This window comes from Rhea pennata, chromosome 19 (assembly GCF_028389875.1).
Source record: "Rhea pennata isolate bPtePen1 chromosome 19, bPtePen1.pri, whole genome shotgun sequence".
In the NCBI taxonomy this organism is placed as follows: domain Eukaryota; kingdom Metazoa; phylum Chordata; class Aves; order Rheiformes; family Rheidae; genus Rhea; species Rhea pennata.
Window position 1 is genome coordinate 7,517,778 of NC_084681.1, and position 19,634 is coordinate 7,537,411.

At 43.9% G+C, this 19,634-nt stretch overlaps 2 protein-coding genes across 2 annotated transcripts; both read right to left on the minus strand.

Annotated features, from left to right (window-relative positions):
- Nucleotides 1-68: 68 nt before the first annotated feature.
- Nucleotides 69-5,815, minus strand: NT5C (5', 3'-nucleotidase, cytosolic). The gene is made up of 5 exons (XM_062592008.1): nucleotides 5,595-5,815; nucleotides 1,604-1,704; nucleotides 1,459-1,519; nucleotides 517-631; nucleotides 69-434 (listed from the first exon to the last, which is right to left on the minus strand). Exons 1-5 carry the CDS (start codon nucleotides 5,763-5,765, stop codon nucleotides 292-294), a joined length of 591 nt encoding a protein of 196 aa, XP_062447992.1. The 5' UTR covers nucleotides 5,766-5,815; the 3' UTR covers nucleotides 69-291.
- Nucleotides 5,816-6,833: 1,018 nt separating this feature from the next.
- JPT1 (Jupiter microtubule associated homolog 1) lies at nucleotides 6,834-18,366 on the minus strand. Its single transcript, XM_062592018.1, has 5 exons — nucleotides 18,193-18,366; nucleotides 14,681-14,823; nucleotides 13,954-14,051; nucleotides 11,938-11,965; nucleotides 6,834-7,815 (listed from the first exon to the last, which is right to left on the minus strand). The coding sequence occupies exons 1-5, from the start codon at nucleotides 18,246-18,248 to the stop codon at nucleotides 7,667-7,669; spliced, it is 474 nt and encodes a 157-aa protein (XP_062448002.1). The 5' UTR covers nucleotides 18,249-18,366; the 3' UTR covers nucleotides 6,834-7,666.
- Nucleotides 18,367-19,634: the final 1,268 nt, after the last annotated feature.

Below are 19,634 nucleotides of genomic sequence, written 5' to 3' on the forward strand. Positions count from 1 at the left end.
AGCTCAAAAAATAAAAAAACCTTTGGTTTCTATTCATCTATACCAATCAAACACTAATGACAACTCTATGGAGATGAACTAATTTAATACAGAGCAACTTTCCAGAAACCTGGAGAGGAGTCAACCCTGCAGTAGGTCTTATGACAAGTGTGAGTCGTAGGCTAATTGATCCCCATGAGTACCTCTGCCCAGGTCAGAGAGCTTTCTACTTCCTGGGGATGGATTTCCCTGCCTGTTGCTGACCTGGGTGTTCCCTTGGCAAAAGGAAGGGCACAGCACCCCATTTTTCCATTATTTCCTGCGTTTGCTTTCCAGGATTGCCCTCCAATCATCAGCCCATGACAGCAGCCGCCTATAGGGAGGCTGCAGCTGGATGTGTTGGTTGTGGCAGCAGGTAAACAGGATGTGCTCCCAGCTTGGGTTCAGCTCTGCACCTGAGGACAGCAAGAGAAGAAAGCTGGAGCTAGTGGGCTTTTTCCTCCCCAGCTAACAAAGTGATGCAAAAGCTTTTCAAACCTCTGATGGTATCCTTGTCATCAAACAGCAAGTCAGCAGATACAATGGTCTTATCCCGGGTTAGAATAATACGCTCCACAAACTCAGGACCCAAATGTTTTTCTACCCATTTGTACTGTGGAGGTAAGAAACAAGAGAGAGAATTCTACCAGACCACTTCCGTATCGCCCATTGCAAAAGTCACATCAGCCGCAGCAAAGCAGTTTTCTGTGCTGCAAACCAAAGCCTGTGCCTACACCTCCCTGCCCTGCAGTCTGGCTATGGCCCAGGACACTGATTTGACCTATCATTTTAATGGTCTTCCATCAGCACTGCATCTGCCATACCCAACCACTCGCCAGTTTGAGAGCTGCAGTGGCAGCTTGCCAAGAGCACAGGGATTGTGCTCATCTATTTAGAAGTCATTCAAGTGCTTAAGGTCCCCTCCTTTTTTCTTGCACCAGTGGAAGGCAAAAATAATTCCAATGGCAGCCTCCTCTTACTTGGTATTGGCATCTATCAGGATAGCTTTCATCTCGCTCTCCAGACTTGGAGAGAGTAAGGTTTTCCAAACTGAGGATTCTCCAATGTGAAATTCCCTGGGAATTTCCCATTGCATTCGAGACACACTAAAAGTTAAACCTGCCTTCTTGACCATATTGCAATAGTTCTTTTACTATCATCTGATGGTATGGGCAGCTGGAGAAGTGTTAAGTGTTACACTCCTGCTCCAGTACCACAGGGCTCGGATGCCTTGCAACAGGGCTGGCATAACGTGGCACTGGGATTTTAAGTCCCACACTTTTACATTGTGTTTGAGCAGCTGCTGCTCAGGGGGATCCAGCCTGGCAGTCTTAGCAGGCTGCTACTATCTTTATAAATGAATAGTTTTGAACTGGGTGGTATGAAATAGCAAGGCCTTGCAAAAGCAGCATTAAACAAGTAAAATAAATTCTCTCCCACCTTTTCCAGGATGCAGTGCTCATATTTCCGGAGAGGACTTGTGCAGATAAAGACTTCAGTGCTGAAAAGAAACAGCCCTCATTAGTAGTCAGGAGAAAGTGCATGAGATAACAGAAAAGGGCTGCATAACACAAAGTGTCCTTACTCCTCCATAAGGATCATCTCATGCATAGCTTCAATGGCTCCTGGAACTGGATCCAAGCCTAGAAAGAAGCCAGGTGACTCATATATACTGGCTACCTTAGCCTGCAAGAGACATAAGGAGAATTAGCCATGCATTTGCTTTTAATGGAGCTCAACAATACAATACAATGCGCACAACAGTTGTCCAGTTACTCAGTGCGTATAACAGCCTTCAAATGCCAGCATTTAGACAGACAGAGATGATGCTTGGTATCAGTAGTTGGTTATAATATTTCTCACCTTTAGGTTTTTGGGATAAATCCAGCTAAGGTAGATAATAATGAGAAGTTATTCTCTGATGGGCTGTTCAGAGTGAGGAGGCAGATCTGATCCTGGCTATGTATCTACAAGCAGTCCATGAGCAACATCACAAATGCAGCCTCATTTCACAGTTCAACTTGCTGACATCTATTGGTCCCTCTCTACTAACTCTCATGAAAGCCCTAGGAACAAATAAGTGTGAAGCTTCTGCTCCTCTCTCACATTTGACTGAAATTTGCTTATGGTTTAGGAATTTATCAGGGTTGAGTGGATAGACACAGGCACTGATACTTATAACCCTATTTTTCTTCAGGACAAAAAGCACAATATGCTAATCATGCTAATTATCATCCCCAGCAGAAGGTTCAGGACAGTACATCCATGTATTTGGGGGTTAATCCTTTTAATCCAACAAGGCTCAGCAAGAGGGAAGGAAGGAAGAGAATGTAAGAGTTAGGGAAGTTGCTTTGCTGCTCTCCATGATTTTCAATCAAACACCAAAATAAAACTTACTAAGGCAGAAGATCTTGACTTCAGTGTCAAAAGCTGCTCCTGTGTGGTAATGTGTCAGTACAAAGTCTACTAGTTTAACATTACGGCAGGAAATGCAAAGCTAGATGCCTCTGCTTCCCCGAGAACCTTTGTTTTTGTGAACTGAACTATGTCCCACTGTGAGCCTAAGCAGGGCTGGGTTCGGCTGTGATACTGGTGGGTGAGGCGAAAGCAGCAGGCAACCCAGTGGAGTCGGATCCCTACCACTCCCATCATTTGACCCAGAGCACACAGCAGACTTCATGGTGCAATTAAAAGGACTACAGCTTTGTCTCTTTTTTCCCTCTACATCTGCCCTTAATGGTAAACCCACCTCTGATGCATGCATGTGGGATACAGCATAAATCAGACAAGTCACTAATGACAGACAAGCAGGAAAGGATGTTATTTCTGAAGCTATAATCACGTAAGTGAGCGTAAGCAGAAGGGAAATAAGATTACTGGAGAAGCAATGTTTTTCTAGGCTAAAGTGGCCAAAAATAGGGCAAGAAGGTAAACAAAATGAATTTAATATAATTCAATATAGGGGCATCTTTGATCTCTAAAATGAAAAACAGTATTTCCAGGCAATTCCTGTGATTCTAGACAGGACTGTGCTTCTAATCCTCATTCTTTTTATGTACCAAAAAGACATTCTTGCACCTTTTATTATTAGGAAGCTCACTGGTTTGAATCCAACTCTGGTTGGTTAGTTTAAAAAATTGCTAACCAGTGACTGGTCAGTGGCCTGAGTTAAATCATAGCATTTCAGTGCAGGTCATAGCAGACAGCTCTTTTTATCACACAATCTGTCACAACAACGCATCCTCAGCAGCAGCCATCCCAGCAGCATTAAGGGCTGAGCGCACTCCCAGGTCTAAGTTTAAGCTTCCAGTATCTCTTCTATCCTAAGACATTTGAATCTTTTATTTCCTGGGGTCACACAGTGAACTTCAGAAATGTCAAGCTAGCATTTTTCCACAAGCGTTAAAGACTTATGTTCCCATGCCACCAAACACTTTGGAAAACTTAGTTTTTGATAAGTATTCTTGAAAGTCAACCGGTGGCCTTTGCTTAGAAATTGTACAAGACTTTTATAGCCCAGCTCATGATCTTACTCTGTATCGCCAGTGGAACATGAACATAAAAAAACATTTCAATTAAGCAGCAATGAGAAACTCTCAGCATTAAATGAGTGTCCCAGACCATGGGGCCAAGTTACTCAGCCATCCAAAGTAGTCACATAATTCATCAGACGGAACTTTGGAAGCATTGCCTGATTCCACATGCAGATCGGAAGCGGTTAAGGAGTCTAGGTGAAGGCACAACAATCAGATCTATCCAAACCTCTGTTTCTATGCAAAGTCCCACTGATCTCAGCCACAATTCCCTGGAGCTCTTTCCAAGGAGATTCAATTACAGAATCAGGGCTTATGTCTGAAAGCTCTTTTATCCTAGAGAAAGACATCAGAAACTGGCAACTTTCCACCATATTACATAAAAGTCTGGCTTTGCTGGAAAAAGAAATTTGATTCGACAGTCACAAAACCAGATGCCATTTCTCCACAAGAATTATATAGAAAAAAGAAGTAAATTTTTTCTTCCTCATTCTCATCCTATCCTTGCTCTGCTCTCTTACCTCAGTCGTATCTTGGAGGAACCATCTGCTAATTCTGTATGGCCTAGCCAAGCCATTATCCTTCTGTTGAGGCTGCCTCAGGAAGCCAGCTGTAAAAATACAAGGGCTACCAGATCGAATCAGCCCTGCAGTTTGTTTAGCCTAATTTTCTGACTTCAGAGAAAGCTGCAAGAAAACTGACTGGAACATCTGCCCAGGAGAAATTCCCTTATACTTTCTATCAGTGAGATAACTTAAATGTGGAGCTGCAGAACATGCATCCTTACCTAAGATTTCCTGTTTTCAATACATACGATAATTCTAGAAATTCTTGCCACTGCTAGAGATGTTGAGTCGGTTTTTGTAACTGACAAAAACAGGTATTACATTATAAATGCTTGCTAAGTGAGGCAAGAATCCCTATCAAGGAAACTGCTAGACACACAGGAGATCAGATAGGCAAGTACAGTAGAGAAAGTCTTAAATACAATCCTTTACTAACTTCATATTGTAGATCCTTAGACATTTTATTTTAATCATCAACTTAAGCTATGTTCATAAAAACCTTTAAAAGCAAGTAATAGTTAAAAGTTTCAAGAGGCAGCTGCCAAGCACTAACAAATTATAATTAGTAATTTATATTAAGTGACACTGTTGCAGAAGTCTGTCCCTAGCTATGGAACAGGAGAGAAATGGATGTGAATAGTCATTTCTTAGCAATAAAAGAATTACAGGCTCAGTCCAGTATCTTAAAATTAGCAATGAATTCCTCAGGAAAGTCTACGACAGTCTGGATCAGCATCCATTCAGTTTTCTAACAGACTATTGATTGTCTTGTGGTAACAGGAAGGAAGTGTGAAGTCTAGATTGCCCCTATTTTTAATTTTGCCTTAAAACTGACTCTGATATCCATTCAGTTGTTATCAAACATTATGTAGTTAAAAAGCAGCAACAATTTACACAAATGTGGGGTATACCACAGGCCTTTTATAATGTTGTTCTAGTTCACTTTGCTTCTCAGTGCATGCAGAGGGAATGACATAGATACAGGCTTTTATTAGCTGTATAAAACCCATATGTAACATCTATATTTCTTGCCTGCTAGGGAGGCATTTTAACATTTGCAGTGCTCAGAGCTTTAGGTAAGTTATCACTACTGCTGCATAGCAGGAACAGTTCACGAGAGGCTAACGGACAAGCTAAACATTGCTCTGCAAATAGTTTTATCAGTTATTTCTATGACGGAACTACTCATTCCCCCCACGTGTCCGTAAAGGGCTGGCAATCCTTCCTCCTGCAAGGAGTCACTAATTAGTACTATAGTACCGACCGTTAGCATGAAACAACTTGGTTTTTTGGTAGGTGCACTACAAAAAGTCACCATGACTTGCATTGCCACGGTCAGCAGAGGAGTCCCGCGGCCCTCCCAAGGCAGGGTGAGCGTTTTCAGCCGGGAGCACCCCCCGTTTCCAGCCGCACCGCCGTCCTCCCGGCTCGCCCCCCTCTCCCCCCTCAAAGCGGCCCCGCCCGCCGCCGCGCTCACCCCCAGGTCCTGCCGCAGGCAGCGGTACTGCTCCCGCACCGAGAAGCCCCTGCGCTCCGCCAGCTCCACGCGAGGCTCCCCGGGGAAGCGGCAGAGGAAGCCCCGCAGCACGGCGCCCTCGAAGTCGGCCAGGACGCCGTCCATGTCCACGAGCACGCGCAGGGGGCCCATGCTGCGGGCGGGCCGGGCCGGGCCGAGCCGCGCCGCGCCGCGCCGCGCCACGCCGCGGCTCCCCGCCGCGCTCAGATACGCACCGGCGGGGGGCGGGCCTCCCCGCCGTGAATATGCATGAGAGCGGGGCCGCCGGGCTCCACGCAGGCAGGGGGCCCGCCCCGGAACACCCCCTCCCCGGCCCCCCGCGGGGAACGCACCACCGCGGCTGCCCCCCGAACTGGGTTGATTCAGTGGCGAGCAAATGGCTCTTTACCCTTCTCAGGCATCTCTGTAATTAATCTCAGTTCCGGTTGTGATGCTACCCGGAGCTCTGATCAAGAGAACAGTTGATGGAAAGATAGCTTAGCTGGTACAAAGTCTCAGTAACTACAAACGAGCATTAGCAAGTTACACTGGTTGTGGGACTTGCAAAGGAGACAGTTTTATTACTTTTCTCCTAGGCCAGAAAAGAGGTAGGCCCTTATTTACATGCACCCAGCATTGGCTGTAAGGAAGAACAGCTCCAGCACACTAGAGCAAATCCAGCTTTATAGGTTAAGCACCTAAGGCTAGGGCTTCTCCAAAACTTAGTTGGAAAGCCTGAGTATTTTTAGGTACTGTTCTTCTGGGGGGAGGGGGGGAAGGGTGAAAACAGCACAGTCTCTCTGGCAGACAAGTTCTGTACAAATCCAAGTGCTTCAGCTTGACATGCAGCAGATTGCCCTCTGGTATAGTAGGCTTGGTCTCCATTTCACTGCCCTCTTCTGTTAGGGTCTAATTTATTTTTGTGAGGAGAAGCAGCTTCCATTTCCTCATTTTTTGAGGGGAAAAAAGTGTTGAGTAAAACACTTTTTTTTCATTCATGTTCTATGCATCTCTGTTCTAGAACTTTAAAAAAATGAAGAGGTAAGTCAAGACTTTCTTCTTCAAAAGGAAGATAGCACGAGATGGTGTCTTCAAGTCAGATACAAGAGCTCCCACTTTTTGCTACATTCCACCTATAGTAATCTAAGGCAGGTAGGCTGAGAGAATCACAAGTGAGAACAAAGCTAAACCAAATCCATGAAATAAAACCCACACAGGAAACACTGCTTCAAAATTTCTATATTATTTACTTTTAAGCAACAGTCCAGCTTTGTGAAATTACAACACACATTTTAAGGGATGAGATTTTCACCTCATGGTCAAGCACCAGCATGATCATGCACAGCATTGAGTCAGTTGTTTAAAAAAAAAAAAAAAAAAAAAAAAAAAAAAAACTGTAATTTTTATCCAATCCACTCCACCTTTACTGAATAAAGTCTGTTGTATATCCAAATCCCCTCCTAGCATTAGGACAGGCGGCTCTGGTCATCAGCCTCTATTTGGCACATACCCTGCTTCATAGTAGTCCAAAATCAAGATATTTCTTGTTAAAGGCAGCATGGTGTACACTAATTACTTTATATGGCACAGCAGGGCTCAAGGCATTTACCACATGAAGTCAATGAAGTCTTTCAGATCACCAGTTCTCCCATGTGGAGGAAGGGATTGCTCTTGCTGATTGTTTGCTGGCCTGTTTAACCAGGATTCTAGACCCTTGTAAAGCTAAGGGGTTCTAAAAATCTCAGTACAAAAACCCTATAAGCACACTTAAAACCAATCTACTCTCCTTTGAAATACACTACTATACTTCATATTTCCCTCAAGTCTATCACTAGAAAACACTCATGTCACTTCCAGTAGATCTGGGGGAACACAGGACAAAAGTGGAAAACCCCTTGATCTTAAAAAAAAAAAAAAAAAAAAGATGGCGTACATAAAGTGCTTCTTTTTAATGAAAGAAATTTGAGATGTACAGTCAGGCTCAAGTTGTGCAGTTCACAAGCATGGGGGAAAAGAAACAGACACGAGTTCAAAACAGTCAGGAAGGGAAAGGTTTAACCGAGGACTAGGCTGGACTTGCCACCGGGTGGATTTCTCCTGGATGGTGCAGGTGCTGGTGCTACTGGGCTAGGAACAGGTGCAGCAGGCAGGGATTTTTCTTCATTCTGACCTGGGGCAGCTTCTACATCAGCCTCAGTGTTTTCTAGAAGAAAAGAAGCTTTTAAGGTGTTTGATGTGGATGATAAAAGCCAGAGGCTTCTCTGGCTTAGACAGATCAACTCCTTTAAATTGTTCTCCAGGCTTACACACACATTCAAAGTGTTGTTGTAATCTGCTGGTATGACGTATTTCCAGCTGTCTGAAGTATTTTTCAGATGGACTGTCATGCCTTACAGTTCAGTTTCAGCCATTCAAGAGTCACATTCACTCAGCTACTGTTAGGGGACAGCAGCAAATTATTTTGACAAACAGCTACCATTAACTCTTGGACATGTTATGAGTCAGCAGATGACCACCATAACAATTTTTACTCAAGTCTAAATAAGTGCTGGAAACAAAGTCACAGAAGCATCAGTACTGGTAAAGCAAGAGCTCAAATTCAAACTACTTTCCCAATTTAGTATCTGGAATCTAAAGGGAAGAGCATCTGACAGATTTCTGAGGCTTCAGACAGAATACAGGTGAGGAAATATTCATATTAACATGCACGGGTAGGTTCAAATACTGCATTTCTTGATAAGCACATGACAGTTTCATCCATTTTAAATACTTCTAAAAGACCACAAGTGAAGACAGGACACAGAAGGAATCCTTCACAGGAAGCACTTTAGATACTGCAGCAAATTAACTAATGCATCTGCTTCACTGACAGATAATTAATTAGTGAGCACAGTGAGTACATCAGCACTTTTTTAAGAGATCACCTCAATCAGTTATGAGCCAAAGGCCTAAATAAGCCCTAAGTTTCCTCCTCCTGATAATTGGGGATGGGGTGGGTGGGAGAGAGAGAATCTCTTTGCTAGTTGAAGGAAGCTCCCTCCTGCCTACCTTTTATGGATTTTTGTATCCCTTTTTGTACCTGCTGATGCTGCCTACCTCCAGCCGCCTGTGACCACAAGTTTCAGAACTTTACTACCAGCTCTATGAAGAAGTACTTCATCTGCTTTTAACAGATCTCTTAGTTTCACAAAATGATTGTTAGTTCTTGTTTTGAAGGATTTGGGGAATAGTTCTACATTCGCCTTTACCACAGCCTTCATGATTTACAAATCATGACCACAACCACCAATCCCCATCGCCTAGCTTTCTCTTCAAACTGAAGAGGCGCAGCCATTTTAGTCTCCTCTCCTAAGGCAACTGCTTCATCCCTTGATCATTTCCATAACCTTCCTCTGCCCTTTCTTTTCCTCGACTACAGCCTTATGGTCTTTCCATTTCAAGGACTGCATGCACAACTCAAGATGTGGGCTTATTATTTGTAGTGGCCAAATTATGCCTTGCATTCATTTCTTTTCCTGGTGACATCCAACATCACCAACAATACTGGAGATTTCACTGTTCATTACCTTTTCCAGGTCACAGATGAAGACACTGAAAAAAACAGTCTCAGCACCACTCCCTCATTTCGTTTTTCCAACCTGAGAAGCTCTACCCTTTGCTTCCTATTTTTGTCAGCTTCCTATCCACAGGAGCACCTTTCTTCCAATCTCATAGCAACTCCATTTCTTTAATAACCTTTGACGTAGGATCTTACCAGAAACTCTGAAAATCCATACATGTTATGTCAATCCTCTGTATCCATATGTTTATTATAAACTCCTAGCACTGCAGCAGCTTATTATAGTCTCCTTGCAATCAGAGATAATCTACAATATAGACTCTTTACTCACTAGCCAAAGAAACACCAAACAAGAGAGTTAACACAAGTTTTAAGGTCTATAAGCTTGAAGTTTCTGTTAGTCATGCATAGCACTGCCTGCTTCCTCAGCAAACAGAGAACTGTGGGCAAGCCCACTATTCACAGCACTGAATGCTCTACTGTCTTAGGTTTTAAGCAGTTTATGAAGTACTATGAAGTACTCATGGTGATGATCTGTCCACTGAATGCCAGGCATCACCTTCTCCTCTATGTCATCACCTATGCAATCATTGATAACAGTCCATCAAGTGCTGTCTAGTTCTCCTTAGCTAGTCATATTGAGTACACAGCACTCACCAAATCACTAAAGAAGCAAGAATTATTATCACAGGAGACTCATTAAGTAGTTTCTGTTGAATTTTAGAGACTAATTTAGCCAGTTGATATACACATTAGTACTTCCCACTTAATCAATTTATGATAGTTTGCTAACCTAATAACTAAAATGATAAAGGGAACAGGATCAGATCAAAAGTTAAAGTTACTTCCTTATTAGAAAGAATATAATTTCTGAATCAATTTGCTAGCAATTATACAAGCTACTGAAAATCTTGAGGCACAGTTTCCAAACAGGAAGCAAGAACAGTTCTGCAAAAGGAACAGTTTTTTTTTCACTAGACAGATATGATTAATAAATACACTTCATCCACTTGACACTCTGGAGTTTTATAATCAGCTACACATAGAAAGTCATTGCCAAATTGAGAAGAACAAACAGTTTTTAGTTATGGAGACTAGTTATGCTGTAAACTTATAAGCAAACAGCTTTTATTTGAAAATGTATTCAGTCCCTCTTATGAAAAAAAGAAAACCTAGGAGATGCTATATAATAGTCAAGTACAAGAACCACACGTGCAACAAGCGGAATATTCACCAATTCACATCTGCCATTTCACACAGCAGGAATATCAAGGGCTGGAATGACACAGCCAGCTCAACAGGAGCTCCATTAAGCAAAGATACAAATTATCCAAAGGAACAATAAATTTATCAATTCATCAAGATTCTCAGGTATCTGTCCCAAACACCATTTCAAGGAACTATTAGCTTTCTATTCCTTCCTATGTATTACCCGTGGAAGTACAAGCCAAATATTTGCCTGCCATTTTCATTTTGATCATCTTCAAAAATGTGATTTTCAGTCATGGTCGCAGCAGCACACAACTCCAGTTAACCTCCTAGCATGCATTTATTTCCTGCTTGACAAAGACTTCCTCCCATATCACCTACCAGAAACAAACAAAAGGCTAATGAATACTATACCTGTGAAAATTAGAACTTGTTCTGGGAATCAAGAATGTCATTTTTTAATCAAAGCGTCTGTCAATAGCTATTGTTAAACCAGGCAGCCCAATTTCCATTTCCTTCAGTCCCATCTCTTCTTGTCACATCACTGCTTGCAGGCTGTCACTTGACCCCATGGTGAGCTGCTTTAAACAGGTACCATGAGCAGAGCCCTCCAATCAGTTTACTTCTGCTGTCAAACCACATCTTCCTGCCTGACTCTAAAAGCCCACACTACAGTGCTAATCAAGGTCAGATAGACACAGCTTGCCAAAGAAACAAGTCTTATTTTGGCCACAGATACACTTAGAAGTAGATAAAAAGTGTTCTGGAAAAAGTCTCACTCTCCCAGCAGAAGTCCTTTCAGGATAGGAAACTGCTAATAGCTTCAGTCATCTGCCACAACTCATAGGTGTTGAAAGTAACACTAAAGAGAGTACTTCGTCAACAAACACATTCTTGCATCAGGAAGTACGCTATTCTTATGTGAATCTTACAAAGGAGAGATTTCCAGCCTCAGAGCTAGGAAAGAAAAGCTTCAAGGTAATATGCATGTTGCTAAGGGGAAGTTCCTCTGTCTAAGAGATTAAGCACATGCACTTTCTTGGCTAAAATAAGCATTAAAAACAAAAAGCATCAGGAACTTAAAAGCTCATTAATGCAGGTATTTTCAGATGCAGTAGCTGGTTTTGATTATTTCTCTACCAGAAAGCAGCAAAGAGGTAACTTGCCATACTAAAAGCTATGAAGTTGACTGTTTTATTTAATTACAAGCTGCTATCATATCACAGCGATCTTTCAGTCGCTGAAGTCTTGGCAAGATGATCTCCACCTTGCTTTCCAGTAAAATCTTGACACCAACTACTGCTAGCAAAGGAAAAAAAAACAACGTGAACAAGTGTTCTTGTTTTTAACCTGATGACCAACAGGCCTTATGACATTTAATTCCATGTCCACATTCCAACACTTCCACTGAAGTAGACAGGTTGCTTTATTGATTTGAAGGATCCAAGGGACAGCCCAAAGCCATCTCCCTCTTAATACATGATCATTATTATAGATCCTCTTCTTCAAAAAATTAACTGCAAAAAGCATTTAGACAGTCCAAAGGAGTTAACTCACCAGAAGTTTCAACACCACCATCTCCTCCCTAGAAGAGAGAGAAAAACAGTGCATCTTAAACTTCATAACACATTTTTTTCTCCACTGAGAGGGTGCTCAGTACTACAGTCTATGACCAAGCAAACAATGGTGACACAGGCAGAACTGGTCAGATATACTGCTCCATCTAGCAGTGCTTTCTGAACAACAGACCAAACAAAACAGTCATAGAACAACAGACACTTGTGTCAGGTATCAGAGTAACATGTTTGGCAGCACTAATTCTTACAGAGTGACTAACTTAATTTCAAACATTATTTACTTAGACTAAAGCAGAAAAACTTTTAAGTTTAATCAGAAAGATAATACTTAAGTAATCCCAACATGAGATTACCCACAACATTTGGTTTGCTTCTTATTCCCACACTATTAACAATGTGGGTGAGCAAGGGCACTTTATCATATTTAGCATCTTTCATTAGGCAGTACTGATCAGCAACCAAAAGTGGCAACCGCCAAACAGCAGTGACAAAAAAGTTACAATGTAAGCTACAGATGGTTGCAAATATCTTGGTTTCCCTCCCTTTCTACTAAGCAACTCATTCCAACACCTAACACTTACCTGTAAGTAAGGCCAAGAACATTTGCCCTATCCAGGATATTTTAATTCATTTGTGAAATAAGTCAGTCTTCAGCAATACGATTGAAAAAATTCCATTCACTACACAAGCAGCTAAACATTCTTCACCTAAATTTGCTCAACTACAGACTGCTACCTGATGCACAAAGTCCTCCAGCAGCACCCAAGGCTCCTCATTGCCATGGAGGTTTTATCAGCTTTCAAAGGTTTAACATTGTTAACTGTATTACAGAACTGCAGCAGTCAGAAATCTTGTGTAAATATATTCCCTTAAATCACAGACTGAACTATAGTACCTTACTTACAGCTTCTGCTGTTCATAGATGTAACTACTGTGCAATAAAACTGAAGTATTTGCATTACAAGAATCACGTTTGCAAAGCTGAGAACCACTGGTCACAGAGTATTTAATACAATTAAGCAGATAATAGAATTAGACTAAACAGTTTATTATGTGGTAGCAGCTACAAATTTAATTTCACTGTTGTGTTTGCTAAATTGAAACAAGACATTTCATGCAACAAAAAAACAATTTTGTGGCTCAAAGAGCCCACTGATTCCTAAAATGGGTTGAAATAAAGATTGGTGCCAATTTTCGAAACAAAACTTGTTATTTATAATCCACGAGGCAAAAGGCACTAGCACAAGATTTGACAGCAATAATTTACCTTCCATGTTCCTTTCAGAAAAGCTAAAGTCTGACAGCTTTAAGGCACTAGGACTTCATTTTCATCTCTAAAATTTTTTTTTATACAAGTGTAGCCTGCTTTAGGCCCCCTTAAGGTTTTCTTACGTTCAGAAGAATTACTACTCTTCATTCTGTTTCCCCCCCCCACACACACACAAAATCTCATCATCCATCAAGCATAACCCATGATAACAGTACAAATCATGCTTTGTATTGGCACCAACTGAATAGTTCACATAATAATACCATCAGATGCGTTAGTTACTAAGGGCAGTGGCAGAATTAAAACAAATATTCATGCTACTGAGGTAAAGACCTATTGGAATGTGAAACCAATAGTCTTTTGCAAATTAACACATCCACATGTGATTAGTTGTAGGTAATTACTGTTTGGAGTAAAAAAAGACAGTTATGACTAAAGCAAGATTCATGCCACTTCATTATTGTCCCATCAGTAAGAAGAGTTAAGAGCTCTAGAAAATATTCACTTAAAACAAACAAACAAAAAAAAAAAAAAAACCCACCAACATGCTAAAGAACCATCATATGGAAAAGAGAACCTTCAGGAAAAGAACAGATTTGAGAGTAAGGCACAATAAAGCTTCAAATGCTACAATGTGCTTCCAATTGTGCAAACATCAGTAATTAAGCAACCACATACAGACAGCAAAGTGACACCTCCTCAAGCTTTCGTAGTTAATGTACTGACCTTTGGATCTACAAAGTCTCCACAGTTTGCATCAGTTGAGTTTCTTCTTTGTGGTCCAGATGATTCACAGTCTTCTCTGATTTCACCCGGCTTAGCTCCTATAAGCAGAGAGGGATTCTAATCAGGTTGCAAAATAAACTTACTGGGAAAGCAGGTCATAAATAGCCAAGGTCTCATTTCTGTTGCATTAAAGCTTTACCACACCAAGATCCTTTTCTGGGCCCTTACATAATGACTCATAAATTACTGTTTTACAATAGCATCTCATCTAGTGGAGGGTGTGATTTAGACAGACGGAAGGTACGGTCTCAAGGCCACACTGGAGGTGCTCAGCAGAAATGGAAGCTGAATCCCAGATCCAAGTACATCACATAGCTATACTTCCTCTGATTAATCAAGATCAATCAACATAACTCCACATACTAAGAGACAATACTAAGAGACAAGTTCACCTTACTCTTAACTTGGTAACATTGGAGTAATTGCATCCAAAATACAACTCTTAGCTATTTTATTTACAACAACTATGTCTAAGACTTGGACAAAAAAAAATAGTTTGAAACAAGAAAAAGAAAAATCCCTTGCAAGTAGACATCATTTATAGCACTATACTTCCAAGTAGAAACCATACTTAGTTTCCATACTCAGCCTCCAGCAACTTCAGGCCAATAACCAAAATGAATTAATGCATATCAGTAGATACAGAAATGAAATGTTACATTCTTACCTGATGATTTAGCCCAAGAAGGCGGGTTTTCTTCAGGAGGTCCAAAAATGCTGGATGCCATTTTATTCCTTCGCATAGGTTGTTCTTTTGGCTCATCAAAACCCAAGGAAAAGTTGGACCCACCACCAGGAGGGCGCAATACTCTGCAAAAAAAATTCCAATTTACAACTTTGTATTTCAAGAGTTATATCATTGCCATTAACAAGTTGTATATAAACTACATATAAAACAAGGGTAAGAAGCAAAAAGAACGCTGTCAGCTCTTGTAACGGATAGACTGAAGTTCCATGGGCTAAATTCTGCCCAAGAAGAAACAATGTGAGACGACCATATTATGGATTGGCTTTTAACAAAATGACAACACTTATGTCATGTCTTCAGTGCCTAATTTGAACTACAGAAGTAAAATGCTTGCCAATATTCAATCCAGACACTGTATTACCACTACCCTTCATGCTCTTTGATGATACTTATTAAAAATAAAATAATCTCATGTTCTACTTGTGCCTTTCCTTCTCTCAGTGTCAACAAAAATTGCTACTAATCTTCAGATTCCAATTAAAAAAAAAAAAAAATGACTTCCCAACTATGAACAGCTGTTTTTTTAAAAGAAAAAAGAGAGCAAGAATGAGAACCATATAAAAGCTAACGTTAATCTTCAAATTGGCAGGGCAGTGCAGTGCAGACTGAAGTTTGGCTTATGAGCCAAAGTACTGGTTGCACCATTAAGGTCTGGGCTCCAGCCTCTGTCTAGATCTGTTTCATCTGAAAAAATCCTATGTCTGCAGCGTGTTACTGGACGGAATTTAAAAGTGCAATTAAACAGCTTTAAACTGTGCAAGAGCTCATAAGGAGAGGCATGTGTACAAAGCTCCAGAAATAAAACATAAATCTAATAGTGATCTTCTATTAGAAAGCTACAAAAGCAGCCTATCTCATACTTAACAACTTGGTTTCCTCTTCAGCTTCCAGAAATCAACCAAAACAATACCAAAACATGTTCTGGAAAGGTAAATTCCTTCAGACCTTGTTTTCTTAAGCATGAGGCTGATAGGACAGCTGGTGAAGACAGAGAATAGCCAGGAGAATAGCAATTCATAAGACTGTAGGAGCACGATCACAACTCTCAGAGAACTGTGAGCATACCAACAGAACCATGCATTCAAGGCATCTAATGCTTTCAATTAAGTCCAAAACAAACTCTCCCTTCAAAAAGGGGTGAAAAAAAAAATCAATAAAAAGTTACAATTTCACAGTAGGAAATGGTATGTAGTTTATTTACACATCAAATCTACTAGCTCCACACAAAATAACAAGTCCAATTTTACAGTTTTATCATCGCTGGTAATGATATTCAATTTTTCTGAGGCTTTGTGCTCGCTGCATTTGAGACACACACACAAAAAAAAAAACTTAAAGGAAAACACTTTTCTAGCCTGCCAATCTCAAAAAATACAGTAGCAAGCAGAACATAAAAGTTTTTTTTTTTTTTACATGGGTGTTCAGTGTCATTCAACTATCAAGATAAAAAACAGATTTTTGGAGAGGAATTTTGTAAGGAAAAGTAACACTCAGAAGCTAGTGGGAGGATTCCCATAATCTGCATAATATGTTTTAAACACCCTAAAACATTTTTCCTGACTTGCGTCTCCTCATTTCTGAAATAATGGATGTGGTACAATGGGGTTGAACTAATCCATTACATTTTTCCCCAAAATAAGCCTTCTAGAGAAGGACGCTTATTTTCTTAGTCATATCTTTTGCATTTACTAGTTTGAAGAGCAATGTGCTCAAAAGAGGGCTTGCTCCTACAATTTACATCACCTTCATTTTACCAGACAGTGAAACCAGTACTTTGACATCACAGCAGTTTCCATAGACAGCCTCACTGAAACTAAGAGAAAAGGCAGCTGAAGAAAAAAATATATATATATATATATCATTCACATACTGTTAAATACAAATAATCGTTCTCATCAACCCCAGCTAAAGGTTGACAGATTTTATTAGTAACCTCTCCTTAGCTTGATGTGTTGCAATGTGCTTCCATCAAAGCAACAGTTAACACCTCAAGCAAAGCACTGCTCTTAAAATTGCACCTGATACCAAGCGACATACACTGAAAATCCATCCACAGCTCCATCCAGTAAGCACTCCTATTGCAGATTTAGAAAAAGAAGAACACTAAAAAAGCTAAAAGCATCTGCTTTGTCAGGACACATATCTCCCTGAAAAAGAAAAAAGACGCGAGGTCTTGAGGCGGAGCATAAGCCCCTCCAAGGCAGCTATTCCGCAACGCTCACCAGCACCGTGCGTGACAGCAGAAATACTATGCATCTCTTCCAGACACACTTGTCAAGTTTTCTTTGTTTCCAGGTAGCCGGCGGCTTCCTTCAGCGTAGCGCCCTTGCGCTCCCGCAGCTGCCCCCCACCCCCGATCGGCAGCGCTTTCGCCAGCTCCCTCTTCCCCCCCTCCCCAAAATGGCTCCCGCGGAGCCCCCCCAAGTCCCTGCGCCGCGAGGCTGCAGGGTCTGGGCGCCGGGCAAGCTCCCCCCGCCCCGGCCCCGAGCATGCTCCCTGCGAGCCGACGGTAATCCACTGAAAGCAGCAGTACACAATGAGCTTAACGAAACGGACACGGGCGGCTGCAGCGGGAGCCGGCCGCCTCCGCGCCGCGGCAACGCGCCGCCGGTTGTCTGGGGGGGGGGAGGGGGGTCGGGTCAAGCCCCGACACGGCGGCCGAGCGCCTGGCAAGCGGATCCGCCGCCTCTCGCCGAAGTTAACAGGTAGCGAGGCCGCGGAGGAGAGACAATAGAGCCTCCCCAGCCCCACCCAGTAGGCGAGAGCCTCGGGGGCCGCTCCGCCGAGCCCAGGGATAAAGTCTTAACAGCCGGCCGCGGGGGAACGGGGCGGACAGCAGGGGAGAGCGGGGCAATGGGGGTGCAGAGGCCTCCCCGCCCCCCTCCGGGATGCGATCGGGCTGCGTGGCTGCGCAGCGAGGGAGGGAGTCGCCTCCCTTCTTTGTTAGGGAGACGCAGAGACACACACACACGAGCCCGATCAACCCGGGGTGGGTCTAGCGAGCTCCCACCCCCAGCAGCTGCAGCAGGACACGGCCTGTCCCCCCAGCCTCTCCCTCCCCCCCCCCGCCCCTCCCTGGGCAGCGCAGCTGACTCTCGCCGAGCCCAAAGGCAGCCCGCTGCCCCCAGGTGGGTGCGGCCCGCTTCCGCCTCCCGGCAGCCCACCCCGCGCGGCCGGGAGGCGGCGAGGAAGGGGCTCCAAAACCCGGCCGGTGCCCCGCCGGCGTTCCTCAGGAAGCCCGGCTCGCTCCGCACCGCCCAGCGGTCCTTCCGCCACGCCACGGGCCGCTCCGGGTAGCCCCCTCCGTGCCCCGCTGGGCCCTTGGGGGCCTCAGCCGGGGGGCAGTGACAGCCTCCCCGCCAGGGCCCTCGGCCCAGACGCGCGCCGCCCGCCTCCCTAACGGTCCCAACAGCCACCGAGCGCCGCCGGACCTGGAGCTGCTCCTGCCACTGGGGTCCATGCCGGAGAAGGTAGTCGTGGTGGTCATGTCGGCAGGGATGGAGGAGACGGAGGAAGGGGAAAGGGCTCTGTTGAAGGCCGGCGGGGAGTGACGGTCCCGGGACCAGAGCACCCTCCCCCCTCCGACCCTGCTTCTGCTGCTGCCGGTGACAACTGCAGCCGCCGCCCGCACCGGCCGCGCCTTTTATACCCATGTTAAGGCCCGCCCCCCTGTGAGCAACTCATTGGACGGTTCAAATCGGATCGCGGCTTCCCATTGGTCTAAGGCCCGCCACTCTGTTCTTTGGCCCGCCTCACACTCTATTCCGTGCCGCCTTGCCCGATCCGTGAAGCCTCATTGGGGAAGAAATACGTCTGCTCGGCGGTGATTGGCTGCGCTGGGGCGCTGGCGCCCTTTGTTGATGATTGGCGGGATGACCTGTCGTTGATCTAGGGCGCGTTCTCATTGGCTTAGCCGCTCATGAGGAGAGACAAAAGTACCGGTGCCGTTTCCCTAGTGAGGGGCTGAGGGTTCCTCAGGGAGGGGAGGCGCGACAAGGGGAGCGGGCAGCCGCCACCCCCCGCCTCGTCCCCGCCTTCCCGGGCAGCGCCCCGGGCCACACTGTGCCACTCCTCATCCCAACACCATCCCCTGCAACAGCCCCAGGCCCCGAGGGCAACACCGCAGGCAGCACAGGGCTGCCAGCGCCCAACCGGGGCACCCTTCCACAAACCACCACCCTGCACCCCCAAAGCTACGGCCATGCCAGGAGGCGACCAGCTCATCATGGCACAGATGTGCTCCTCAGAGCACGGATAAGACATGCACAGAGGCCTTTGCAAGGTGGGAGGTGTCCGCACCAGGCCGCCATGGGAGTAGGCGGTGATGTGCCCCCATCTCCTGCCATGTAGCTGCCTCAAAGGCCTCGGCATTGCACAACGCTGCAGAAACAGCAGCCTGCAAAAACACACCCTGTTGTAACAACAGGGACCGTGTGAAAGGCTTTTTGTCACCTCAAAGAAGTGTACTGTGGTGCGATAAGATAACCTGCAATATCAAATAACAAGTTTGGTGCTCCATCAGGAGGTTGATCCCTACAGTGCCTTTTCATGGAGAGTCAGGTCACAGGCAACATCAGTCTTGATAACAGGTAGTTATTGGACAATGGAGCACTGGATTATTAAAAAAAAAAAAAAAAAAAAAAGGGCAGCTGGAGTCCCATACCAACCCAGCCAATCCTCTCACCTGCATCTTAAAGGTATGAGGTTGCATGCTTGTTTGCTATGGATCCATCCACTAAGCATCAGCACAAAACTAATATTACATACGCCAACAGTCAACATTTGGTAATTTATCTGCATCAAATCTACATTGACTTAGTAGCTGAGGAGCATCCTGAACTCGAAGCAGCTTTCACAGACACACAGATGCTTC

Excerpts from the sequence above, each read along its gene's own strand:
- NT5C (XM_062592008.1), bottom strand. The coding sequence starts at position 5,765 with ATGGGCCCCCTGCGCGTGCTCGTGGACATGGACGGCGTCCTGGCCGAC. Across the intron at positions 1,705-5,594 it reads GCCTGCGGCAGGACCTGGGG|GCTAAGGTAGCCAGTATATA; the intron begins GTGAGCGCGGCG and ends TGTCTCTTGCAG. Across the intron at positions 1,520-1,603 it reads GAGATGATCCTTATGGAGGA|CACTGAAGTCTTTATCTGCA; the intron begins GTAAGGACACTT and ends GTTTCTTTTCAG.
- JPT1 (XM_062592018.1), bottom strand. The coding sequence starts at position 18,248 with ATGACCACCACGACTACCTTCTCCGGCATGGACCCCAGTGGCAGGAGC. Across the intron at positions 14,824-18,192 it reads AGTGGCAGGAGCAGCTCCAG|AGTATTGCGCCCTCCTGGTG; the intron begins GTCCGGCGGCGC and ends TTTTTTTTGCAG. Across the intron at positions 7,816-11,937 it reads TGGTGGTGTTGAAACTTCTG|AAAACACTGAGGCTGATGTA; the intron begins GTGAGTTAACTC and ends CTTTTCTTCTAG.